Source organism: Triticum aestivum, chromosome 5B, assembly GCF_018294505.1.
Source record: "Triticum aestivum cultivar Chinese Spring chromosome 5B, IWGSC CS RefSeq v2.1, whole genome shotgun sequence".
Taxonomy (NCBI): domain Eukaryota; kingdom Viridiplantae; phylum Streptophyta; class Magnoliopsida; order Poales; family Poaceae; genus Triticum; species Triticum aestivum.
In genome coordinates this window covers 322,699,558-322,712,121 of record NC_057807.1, presented here as the reverse complement: position 1 = coordinate 322,712,121, position 12,564 = coordinate 322,699,558, and the positions used below count along the sequence as shown (strand labels likewise).

General features: G+C 53.1%; 1 protein-coding gene and 1 long non-coding RNA gene across 2 annotated transcripts; one reads left to right on the top strand and one right to left on the bottom strand.

The window, feature by feature from the left end:
• Positions 1-4,422: 4,422 nt before the first annotated feature.
• Positions 4,423-5,473, bottom strand: LOC123116052 (uncharacterized). Its single transcript, XR_006456911.1, has 2 exons — positions 5,191-5,473; positions 4,423-4,962 (listed from the first exon to the last, which is right to left on the bottom strand). It is a non-coding gene; the product is annotated as an uncharacterized lncRNA (long non-coding RNA).
• An 893-nt stretch (positions 5,474-6,366) lies between these two features.
• On the top strand, positions 6,367-8,300 carry LOC123116051 (oryzalexin E synthase). The gene is made up of 2 exons (XM_044537060.1): positions 6,367-7,259; positions 7,470-8,300. Exons 1-2 carry the CDS (start codon positions 6,393-6,395, stop codon positions 8,085-8,087), a joined length of 1,485 nt encoding a protein of 494 aa, XP_044392995.1. The 5' UTR covers positions 6,367-6,392; the 3' UTR covers positions 8,088-8,300.
• Positions 8,301-12,564: the final 4,264 nt, after the last annotated feature.

Below are 12,564 nucleotides of genomic sequence, written 5' to 3'. Positions count from 1 at the left end.
CACGACGAGCTGAAAATTGCCCTTGATGGTGAGACGCTTGACCCCCATGGCTGCCACGGCCCTGAGGCCAGCGATCAGGCCTTCGTACTCCGCGATGTTGTTGGAGACCTTCTCACCATGCTGGAAGCGGAGCTACACGGCATAGTATAGCTTGTCCTGGGCCGGAGAGATGAGCACGGCTCTAGCCCCTGCACCCTGCCGTCGGTCGCCTCGTCCCAAGGAATGAGGGACTGATCTTCGCTCATCCCACGGCCAGGGGCGTCTGCCCATTCTACCATGAAGTCAGCGAGGGCCGCGCCCTTGATGACCCTGGTGGTCCTGAACTCCAACTGGAACACCTGGAGTTCGATGTTCCACTCGGCGACCCTTCCCGCAGCATTGGCGCTCCGGAGCACCTTCTTCGGGGGGTACGCGGGGACGACCTTGATGGGGTGGCATTGGAAGTAGTGGCGCAGTTTCCTGGAGGCGACGAGGAGCGCGAGCAGGAGCTTCTACGACATGGGGTAGTGCATGCGCGCGTCGCGTAACGCCGTGCCGACGAAGTACACGGGGTGCTCGACGAGGAAAGGGGAAACGATGGTGTCATGCTCCACTTGGAATGAGGGAGCCTCGGGAGCCTTGCCGTCCGGTGGGGTAGTTGAGGCCTCAGGAGTGTCATCCGGAGGTGGCAATGGTGCGGCTGTGCGTGAGGCGCTATGCCGCGCGCCCGCACCTGCACGCTTTTCCCGGACCACCATGAGCGCTGCGCTGGCCGAGTTGGGTGTGGCGGCCAGGTAAAGCACCAGGGCTCAAGAGGATGAGGCGCCACCAGCACCAGCGGGCTGGTGAGGTACCTCTTGAGGTCTTGAAAGGTCGCCTCGGACTCCAGAGTCCATTCAAACGAGCCCTTCTTTTTCATCAGCTTGAAGAATGGGAGGGCACGCTCGTCGAGCTTGGAGATGAAACGCCCCAACAAAGTTATGCAGCCCGCGAGCTTCCGCATCTCCTTGAGGATCTGCGGCGGGCTCATCCTTTCTATCGCCTTGATCTTCTCAGGGTTGGCCTCGATCCCCCTGTGTTACACAAGGAAGCTAATCAGACTGCTGGACGGGACACCGAACAAGCATTTCTCTGGGTTGAGCCACAGGTTCACTGTATGTAGGTTGGCGAACGTTTCCTCCAAGTCTTCAATCAGGTTCCTCGCCTCCTGCGACTTGACCACTATGTTATCGACGTACGCCTCAGCGTTCCTCCCGAGCTACCAACCCAGAGCAATGTGCATCAACCACTGGAAAGTCGCGCCAACATTTCGCAACCCAAAGGGCATGCAGGTGTAGCAGTAGACCCCGCATGGGGTGAGGAAAGCCATCTTCTCCACATCCTGCACCGCCACCTTCATCTGATGGTAACCCAAGAAGGCATCCAGGAAGCATAGCAGGTCGCACTCGGCGGTGGAATCGATGATTTGGTCGATGTGCGGAAAAGGTAACGGGTCCTGAGGACAAGCCTTGTTGAGACTCGTGAAGTCGACGCACATGCGCTCCTTTCCGCCTTTCTTGGGGACAATGACCGGGTTAGCCAGCCAATCCGGGTGTCACACTTCCCGAATGACACCGACTTCCTACAGCTTGTGGGTCTCCTGAACGATGAACGACTACTTCTCCGGGGCCTGCCACCTTGCTTTCTGCTTCACTGGGCGCGCACTAGGGCACACCATTAAGTGGTATTCAATCACATCCCGCGGGACGCCGACCCGGTCCGTTGGCTCCCACGCAAACACATCTTTTTGTTCGCGCAGAGGAAACTGACCAGCGTCTCTTCCTAGTCTGGAGGGAGGCCAGGCCCTATGGTGAAGGCGGGGCCTGAGCCCCCGTCCTCAACTGGCACTTGCTTCATCTCGGCCTGATCCTGATAGAATAGTTGCTTATTCTTTGCTGGTGCGACCTCTAGGATCTTTGGGGCGTCCTCTGCGTCTGGCCTCGCGTCCGTCGCGTCCTTGAAAGCAAACTTGAGGGCCAAGAGTGAATCCTTGGTGTCTCCCACCACAATGAGGATGCCGCTGCTCCGAGGCATCTTGATGACGTTGTAGCCGAGGTGCGTTGCCGAATACCCTAGGATGGCGTTGTACGGGAGGCTGATGCAGACGACATCGAAGTTGATGAGCTCGGTGCGGTAGTTGTAGCGCGTGCCGAAGGTGATGGGGAGGTGGACCTGCCACAGGGGAACAATGGAGCCGTCGACCACCTTCGAGAAGGGCATGGTGGGGGCAAGCCATTTGTAAGGTACTTGGAGCAGGTCAAAGGCTTCTACGGAGAGGACGTTGTGGCCAGCACCGCCCTCGATGAGGGTCCTAGTGACCGCGACACCCTGATGGTAGGCGTGCACAACATGGGGAGCGCACCAGCGCCAACCGTAGTCTCGGGGTGAACCTTGAAGTCGAAGGTGATGTCAGTCTCAGGCGTGGCCCGGCCTAGAGGAGCCACCTGTCGTGGTTGGGCGGCCCTCACCTGCCGGAAGAGCTGCTTGACGTGGCGGCTTGAGGCTGGCGCTTGCGACCTGCCAAGAATGGCCGCAACAGCATGGGGCGCCGGTGCCGCGAAGCGCACGATGAACAAGGCGTGCAGCTCCTCCCAGGAGGCCACCAAGGACTCGGGCGGGCTAAGCAACCAGGAGCGTGGCACACCGGTGAGGGCCATAGGGAGCCAGTTCTCCATGACCTTGTCGTTGCCGCCCGCTACCCAAATGGCTTGCACGTACAGCTGAATGAACTCTTCAGGGTATGCCGTGTCATCGTACCACGGGGGCGGCGTCGGCCTCAACTTCGCTGGCCACTGCACCCACCGCAGGCCGTGGGTAAAAGCCCGGAGACCCGCCAGACATCCGTACGCGCCCGACAGTCCAACGGGCGGGGCGGGGCCGGCCACAAGGACCACGAGGTGCGGGCGAAGAGATGTTGATAAAGAGGCAGGACTTCAACACGCCCCTACCTGACGCGCCAAATGTCAGATTCAGGGCTCCGCAAACCCAAGAAGTTTCGAACTCTGGGTGTGTGCGAATAACTCAACCTCTCGAGCTCGCTAACTCGTCGCCCTACAGCCTAGCCTAGCTGGGTTCGCGTGAGCAAGGAAGAAGATGCACAACAGTTTACCCAGGTTCGGGCCACCTTGCGGTGTAAGACCCTACTCCTGCTTTGGGGTGGATTAACGTCACGAGGGGCTGAGGATGAACTAGTACAGTGGATGAACAAACTGGGCATTGTTTACATTCTCGTTGCCATTGCAATTGTCTTCTGGTACACAGCAAGAAAGTAGCCTCTTTCACTTCCAACTTATGGTATTGATGTCCTGCAGATTTTTTTATCTCTCACCAAATGGTCACACACATCCACTACTGCCCATAGCTGCTGGGAAAACCAAACCCGGGAAATGTAATTTCCTGATGAAGAGACCAGAGTCAAGTGCACCTGAATGCATTACTTATGTAGTCAGGGTTTGGTTGATACAAATTATGAATACATTGATTGGTACAAAAGTATAAATAATGGTTAAGTAATGTGGGGATAGGGCAAAAGACAATACCATCGCAATAATTTGGTTGATTAGTCTCCCATGAGCACATAAAGAAAATACCAAATCAATGATTTTGGTGGGCTTATCCTCTCCTTAGCACACCAACAGTAGTAGTAGAAGAAGCATATGACAAATGTTATGATACATAATTCAACTTAAAAAAGGCATACTAAGACCATTTATTCTTTCGTCCAATCTACCACAATCATCAGATTTTAGAGGACATCACACTTAATCTTCAGTTTGTTGTTCCATTGTTAGTTCTCCTCTACGATTCTATAGTATTTTCTGATCCTCCATTTTCTTCACTTCTAACTTGAGTCGGTTCTGTGTTCTGACACAGGGGATAAGGAAACAAGAAGAAGAACAGGTAAGCCTATCATGCAGATGCAAATTTCTAGGAAACACTTGAAACAGATAGAGTTGTAGTAGATAACTACTACCGAGATGGCGTTTGTAGGATTAGCAGGTAGAGTTGTAGATAACAAACATTTTTTAGAACAAACTAAGATGACACTATTTTGGTATTTCATGAAGAAACAGATACAACACAACTGCCTTGAGCTACTCATCAAAAGATTTTTAAAGCAACGGAAGGGCAATAACTAATACATATGCAATCATGATAGGCCAAATAGCATTCCCGATTAATCGGCAATGCTGCACACATCAATGAAGTAACAGGATATGGAGTGAAACTACTTCGCAACTCCTTACAAAGTTAGGATAGATTGTACTGACTTGTATTCCTAGAGAACTATGTCTAGAAATCAGGGATACATTGTTGAAACAGGAGAAGTACCTGATGGTAAAATATTCAGAAACCATAAATTATTGGTTTACACTTCACAGAAAGCCTTTGATCTCTCCATGCTAAATGTAAACTTCTCCCAAGAAGAAATGATTTGAGAGCACATCAAAAGATATACATATACGTTGTGCAGAACCAAATTTTGATTCTAGAAAACAAAAACCATGAGCGACAAATTGGAAAACTCACTGTACCTAAGAAAATGACCAGGAACTTGATTTCCCCTTATAGGCATCAACACAAACAACTACCGTGCATGAAAAAAGATGGAAGTACAAACACGAACCAAAGAAGCACATCAGAAAAGGAGGGGAATCGGAGAGAAGAGGCAGCTTGAATCTCACGGGCTGACGAGAAGAAGCCGGACTGCCAGAGCTTTGCCCGCTCAAACTGCATGACGTGCGCGCAGGCACGACAGCTCCAGGTTAACACAACCTCATAGTGGAGGCACAGGGCATGTCGATCCCATGGCCGACGGCGACTATAGGGTAGCAGCTGGCCGCAGCACTCTGTGGCGTTGTCGTCCCTCCAATCGCGCCATCCTGGTCTCGTCCTCATGGCCGAGCGTGCATCCTCGTCAGGTGTCGTGTTGTCGCTGCCCGCCTTGCCCATCGTAGAACACAAAGAAAGTCACGAAGATTTATCAATTGGATAACACCATCCAGTATAAGATTATCACCTAGTTAGTACACACACATCTAGCCAAGACACCACAGGCAACAACACATAAGTCGTGCAAGCGACGAAGAACAACCCGAGCAAGCAGGAAGCAAGGGGCAGGAGGACTCACGGCCAAAAAAGTGAGGAGAAGACACAGCCGTGTTCGCTCACCGTCATGCAATTCACGTCGATGAAAATCGACAGGAAGATTCAGCGACTCCTTGCCAGGGCTTCTGCGCTGACCGACCCAAGGTGACGGGACGTGGACGACGCGGCGGCTGCGACCTCGAGGCAAGGACGGGGCGGCATGCCGTTGCGGCCCGAGTTGCGCATCCCACGTAGACACATCCTCCGCACTCCTGCATGCGTCACCACCCCATGTGACCGAGCGCAGGTGAAGGAGAGGGGAGGTGGCCGGGGACGAGATTGCGGCGGAAGGAGACGGCGGGGTGGAGCGTTGTTTGTTCGACAAAAAGGGATAGCATGAACTATATATAGGAAGAGGTAGTCAGATCTTTTTCCCTAGAGAGACAACCTGATCGATCTAGAAGATCCGGCATAAGCGGCAACCGCCTAACAAGAACCATCGTGGCTAGCGTAAAAGGAACAGGAAGCAAACAGATGTAACCAGAAAGCCCGGTCAAAGCGGCAAGTCCACGCGTCAAATTGACAAGGGCGGTAAAAAAATTACAAAAAAATCAGAAAAAAGGAACCCTTGCGAGCCTAGTATTCTTAATATGTGTTAATCTTTAAGTAGCACTCACATGAGCATACAACTAGGTGCCCATAATCTTGATGTACATGATTACTTTATTTTGTTGATATGAAACCTAGTCTAGCTAAATGTTGCACTAACAATGGTGGAGCTAAGCAAACAAAAATCAAATGTGACCATAACCACACGAGTCCACAGGCGCATTGAGTGAACCGTTAAGATATTACACCCCACCCTGCTGCTCATTTATTAGACTACATATTTTATCTGCGACAGTCATTAGATACCTCCCTCTTGCATTTATGTAAGTAGTTCTGACATGCATTTCAGCAAAAGGACAAACTGATAGTATTATGTATACTTGTATAGACTGTGTATTGCTTGCCTATTCCTACGCATTGCTGAAGTATTCAACTAATCATTATATTAAGTATGAATCACATAGTAGCAACAATCGTTGGTCATCATCCTCGCCTGGCACAATGTCCGAAAAATCCGCGTCGCTCTCATAGAGTGCTAAGAGTTGCTCTTAAAACTACTGGTACTGCACACTTGACTGTTATGTTATTTTATCGCAATTGCTCCGTATATATAGGACACACTGCGTTCAATCAATTACACCGACAGCCCACCTTATCCTAAAGGGTAGCAAGGGAAAATGGAAGCTTCCTACAAGCTGTGGCTTGTGTACGTTTCACTCGCCTCATTTGTCCTCTACAAGGTCTTCGTTCTAGGCAAAAAGAATTCTCGGCTGCCGCCGGGCCCGACGCCGATCCCTCTCCTCGGCAACATCTTTGACATCCAAGGCGATCTGCACCAGGCCCTTACCAGGCTCGCCGGGGTGCACGGCCCTATCATATCCATCAAGCTCGGCGCCACCACCGCCGTCGTGGCCTCATCCGCCGAGTGCGCCCGCGACGTGCTGCAGAAGTACGACCACCTCCTGGCCGGGCGGTCCGTCGCCGACGCCGCGCGCGCGCTGGGATTCCACGAGCGCTCCATCATATGGCTGCCGTCCACCAGCCCGCTGTGGAAGCGCCTCCGCGCCGTGTGCACCAACCACCTCTTCTCGGCGCACGGCCTCGACGCGGCGCGCGCGGTGCGGGAGGAGAAGGTGAGGGACCTGGTCGGCTGCATCCGCGGCCATGCCGGGGAGACCGTGGACGTCGGCCGCGTCGTGCTCTCCGGGCTGTTCAACCTCGTCTCGAGCGTGCTGTTTTCCGAGGAGGTGGGCGACCTGAGCTCAGAACGGGCGCAGGGTCTCGAGACGCTGATCGACGACATCCTCGCGGAGCTCGTCAAGCCGAACTTGTCGGACCTCTTTCCCGTGCTCTCCGTTCTTGATTTGCAGCGCCGCCGCCGCCGTACCGGCGAGAGTCTGGGAAGGTTTTTTGACTTCTTTGACCGGATTATTGACCGTCGTATGAAGGCCGGAGGCGAAAGGAAAGGTGATTTCTTAGATGTGCTACTCCAGCTTCACTCGGTGGATCAGCTCAGCATTGAAACAATCAAGTCCTTTCTTTTGGTACGTATACCGGCATACGGATATGAGTCGCTTCTGTTCAGAATATGTTTGTCACTGTCACAACGATCTGAAGATTAAATAATTTTAAACAAACTTGAACTTGTGTCAGTTTAGACGTATCCTAAAATAAACAGATCTTTGAAAATCACTGGAGGAAGTCAACACAAATGACAAATCTAAACTAGCCGTAAAATGTCGTGTGTCTTGCAGGATCTGTTCATAGCAGGGACAGAGACAAACTCTCTCACCGTACAGTGGGCGATGGCCGAGCTACTTCGGCACCCGGTCGTCATGTCAAAGGTTCGAGCCGAGCTACAGGAAGTGCTCGGTGAAAAGCAGTATCCTGACGAGTCCGACATCAGCAGGCTGTCGTATCTCCGCGCCGTGCTGATGGAGAGCATGCGCCTTCACTCGCCAAGCCCGCTCCTGATACCGCACCACGCCATGGCGGAAGGCGCGGAGGTCGGGGGCTTCGTGGTGCCCAAGGGAGCCACGGTGATCGTCAACCTATGGGCCGTCATGCGCGACCCGGCGGTGTGGACGCAGTCCGAGGAGTTTATGCCGGAGAGGTTCATCGGGGCGGACATGGACTTCCGGGGCAAGGATCGGTTCGAGTTCATGCCGTTCGGGGCGGGGAGAAGGGCTTGCCCTGGGATGCCCATGGCGACACGGGTTGTGACCCTCATCCTCGCGTCCCTGTTGCACAGGTTTGAGTGGAGGCTGCCCGAGGGGATGCAGCCGTGCGACGTCGATGTTCGAGACCGGTATAGGATGTCTCTCAACATGGTCACGCCGATCAAGGCTGTGCCACTGCCGTTGTTCTCGTGATGGATTGTTATCTTCGGTTGTGTGCATAGATCTAACTCGTGTGCACTTAGTTTGCGTATGTGGTATCGGCAGTTTGTGTTGGAATGAACTATCCAAGGGAGACATTCGGATCACAAGTGTAATAATGAATAGGTAAGTGTTGATAATGAATAAATGTACAAGTGTTTTGTGTAAACTATCAAGCATTGAAGTTAAAGAACATTTGTGGTGTCGTCGCTCTAGAGGAAGGAGCGGTGTTGGAAGCTTCATCGCCAAAAGAACAGTTGTGGACTGTCCTTTGGAATTGGAAGTTGAATGGTACCTAAGGTATGCTTCTTGTGTTGGAGGGTTATATACTGGAAGTCATGTCCTGGTCTCCAACGGTTATTTTCATCACACAAATCCACTATTCAGCGCCGAACTTTTCTGACGGTGCTTTCGGATGGGAAGATCATTGTTCAACCGCATTCGAGAGCGAGTGGTGGGTTGTGATGATTACTTTGGTACGATGCTATTGGTAATGTTGGCTTCTCCTCTTATCAGAAATGCACTTTAGCTGTCCGGATGCTTGCATATGGAGTTCCCCGTGATCTAATTCATTAGTACGAACATATTAGTGAGTTCACATGCCTGGAGTCTTTGTACATTTTTTGCAAAGCCGTGGTTAAGTCGTTTGGCCCGGAGTACTTGAGAGAACCAAATGAGGATACGACCCGGTTGTTATCGATCAGTGCTTTGAGAGGCTATCCGGGGATTCTTGAAAGCATAGATTTTATGCGTTGGAAGTGGAAGAATTGTTTCATTTGATTGGCAGTGCAATATACGAGACATGTTGATGCTTTCACGATCATACTTGAAACTGTGGCACCACAAGGTCTCTGGATTTGGCACTCCTTTTTCGTCATGGCAGATTCTTACAATGATGTCAACGTGCCTCGGCAGTCTCCAATGTGCGGAAGGCAATTTCCCAAAGGTCAACTATGCGATTAATGGCAGCCAATATGACAAGGAATGCTACCTAGTTAATGGTATCTATCCTCAGTGGTCTACGCTTATGGAGATAATGTGATAATGTTTGAGACTCAATGAGAGAAGATGGCTAGGTTTATAAAGAACAAGAGAGTAACATGAAGGATGTGGAACGTGCTTCTGGTGTGCTCCAATCTCTATGGGCTATTGTTCGGTGCCTTGCTAGAACATGGAGCGTTGACAGTATATGAGACGTGATGACTACTTGTGTGATCATGCACAACATGATCATAGAGGATGAGTGTGATGTCAGCATCTATGACCAAGGGTGGAATAAAAAAGGTGATTTGGTTGAGCTGGGTGGAGCGGCAACGGTTGCACAGTCCATTCGATTTCATCATGAAATGCGTGATCGGACAACTCACATTCAACTTTAAGATGATTTGGTTGAGCATATGTGAACTGACATAGAAAACCAATAGCAATATCTTCTCATTTTCTTCCAATTCATTTGTTCATTTGATTGTAAACTATGTGATTCATTTAATTGGATGTAAACTATGTGATTTATTTGAATGTAAACTGTCAGCGTTCTGGACAGCGTTCTGGGAACGGGGGTACTCAGACTTGCCTACCTGCGGCCCGCGGCGTGGCTCCATCAACGGCCTGGTATGGCCCAGCTTCGACATCGACAACCCAAGACCCTCGCTAGGGGCCAAGCCTCACGAGGCGGACAACACCAAGACCTCCAGGGGGAGCAGCCTCCTCGGGATGACTCCCGAGGAGCGGAGATTTCTATGCAGAGCTCAGCTCGTGAGGTTCGAGTGATGTGAGCCATGACGATCAAGGCCAGGCGGGCGTCAGCGGGCGAAATGTACCAGTTTCCTCTTTGGTGCAAAGGAGGCAAGCAGCAGGCGCGGTGTCTCGAGGAAGCAGCCAAAGGTTTTCGTTCCCATGCAACAAGACCAAGACCGCCAGGACAGTAGGACGGAGGTCATCCCCAAGCCCACCACGGCGTCACGACCAGAGGCTTTTGCAGGCGAAGACCACTTTAGTCAGGATAAGATTTACTAGTTGTCTCCCTTCAAATTTGGCTGGGAACCCTTCCCACCTTCATTTGGTAAGAGGACCAAGGCCACTATAAATAGGACCTAACCACCACCATGGGCGGGGGACGACGGATCAAGTGGACCGAATCCATTCCACCCTCACCAGCTCACTTGAGCTCAAGAACACACCTCTTGAGGTTGTTCCCCACTGTACTAGTTCATCCTCAGCCCTTCGAGGCAAATCCACCACAAAGCAGGAGTAGGGTTTTACACCGCAAGGTGGACCGAACCTGGGTAAACTGGTGTGTCCCCTGTCCTTCGAGTTCGACGCGCTTGGCTGTGAGATTGGCGAGTAGGCAGACTGGGGAGGTTGAGATCTCCGCACGCACCCCAGAGTCGAGCCTCTAAAGGGTTTGCGGAACCCGAAATCAGACATTGAGCGCGCCAGGTAGGGGTGCGTCGAAGATCCGCTGCTCCGTCTTCTACGCTCCGGTGTCGGCTCTCATGGCATGCGCTCCTCCGTCTACCGGACCGTCGCGCACCTTCGGAGAAGCCGTGGGTCTCCGGACTTTCACCCCTGCCCTGCGGCAGGTGTAGTGGCCACCCAAGTTTAGGCCAGAGTTGCCACCCCGCTACGACGACGCGGCATATCCGGCGGGCTTCCTCCAAGCGTACGAGGAGGCAGTTTGGGTGGCCGGCGGCAACAACAAGGTCATGGCCAACTGGCTCCCCATGGCCCTTGTGGGCGCGCCATGCGCCTGTCCGCTCAACTTGCCAGAGTCTTCGGTGGCCTCCCGGGGGGAGCTGTGCGGCCTCTTCATCGCGCACTTCATAGCGTCGGCGGCCCACACCGTCGCAGCCTTCCTCAGTGGCTCGCAGGCGCCGCCCTCGGACCGCCATGTCAAGTAGTTCTTCCGCCAAGTGGGCGCCGCCCGCGTGTAGCAGGAGGATCCCCCAGGACGGGCGGCACCCAAGGCTGACCTCACCTTCGACTCGGGGGATAACCCCGCTCCTACTACAGGCGCAGGCGCGCTACCGAGGCTCTGCACCCCCACCATTGCAACATGGCAGTCACCAAGACCCTCATCAACGGTGGATCTGGCCTCAATGTGCTCTATGTGGAGGCATTCGGCTTGATTCACATGCCCTATGGCCGGCTCCGCTCCACCAAGCCTTTCTCTGGGGTCGTCGACGACTCCACCAGCCCGCTGGAGCAGATCCGCCTTCCCGTAACCTTCGGCACCTGCGACAACTACCGCACCGAGCTCATCGACGTCGACATCGCCCGAATCAGCCTCCTGTACAACACCATCCTCGGGTACCCAGCCCTGGCAAGTTCATGGCAGTGGCACATCTAGCCTACAACCTCATGAAGATGCCGGGAAGCAGCGGCGTCCTCACTATGGCATGGGACACCAAGGATGCGCTCCTGGCCCTCAAGCTCGCCTTCAGGTCCGCGGCGGTCGCACAGTCGAGTGAAAAAGAAGCCCTAGAGGCCCCTGGGGCTGCACCGACTAAGAAGAAAAAGTTGTTTTCCCAATATCGAGCCGAGACGAAGCAAGTACCGGTTGATGAAGAAGGAGCATCAGGCGCGACCTCCACCATAGGTGTCGGCCTCCCTCCGGACGAAGAAAGGGCGTTGGTCAGCTTCTTGCACGCCAACAAGGAAGTGTTCGCATGGGAGCCCATGGACCTTGTTGGGATTTCGTGAGGAATAATCGATCATCACCTAAGGGTGTGCCCTAACGTGCGCCTGGTGAAGCAGAAGGCATGGTGGCATTCCGCAGAGAAACAAACATTCATCGTCCAAGAGACCGGCAAGCAGCAGGATGCGGTGTCATTCGGGAGGGGCGGTACCCGGAGACGCTGGCGAACCCAGTTATTGTCCCTAAGAAGGCGGGAAGGAGTGCATGTGCGTGGACTTCACTAACCTCACCAAGGCTTGCCCACAGGACCCCTTCCCGCATCCGTGCATCAATCAGATCATCGACTCCACCACCGAGTGCGGTCTGCTGTGCTTTTTGGATGCCTTCTCGGGCTACCACCAAATCAAGATGGTTGTACAAGATGTGGAGAAGACGGTGTTCCTGACCCCATGCGGGGTGTACTACTACACCTGCATGCCGTTCAGGCTGTGTAATGCTGGAGCCACCTTTCAGCGGCTAATGCATATCGCTCTAGGCCAACAGCTCAGGAGGAACCCCGAGGCTTATGTCGACGACATAGTAGTGAAGTCTCGAGAGGCAAATAACCTGATCGGGGACCTGGAGGAAACATTTTCCAGCCTGCGCAAGGTGGACCTGTGGCTCAACCCAGAGAAGTGTGTGTTTGGCGTCCCCTCTGGCAAGCTACTAGGTTTCCTGGTGTCACACAGGGGGATCGAGGCCAACCCGGAGAAAGTCAAGGCCATAGAAGACATGAGCCCGCCACAAACCCTCACGGAGATACAGAAGCTGGCGAGTTGTGTGACCTCGCTTGGG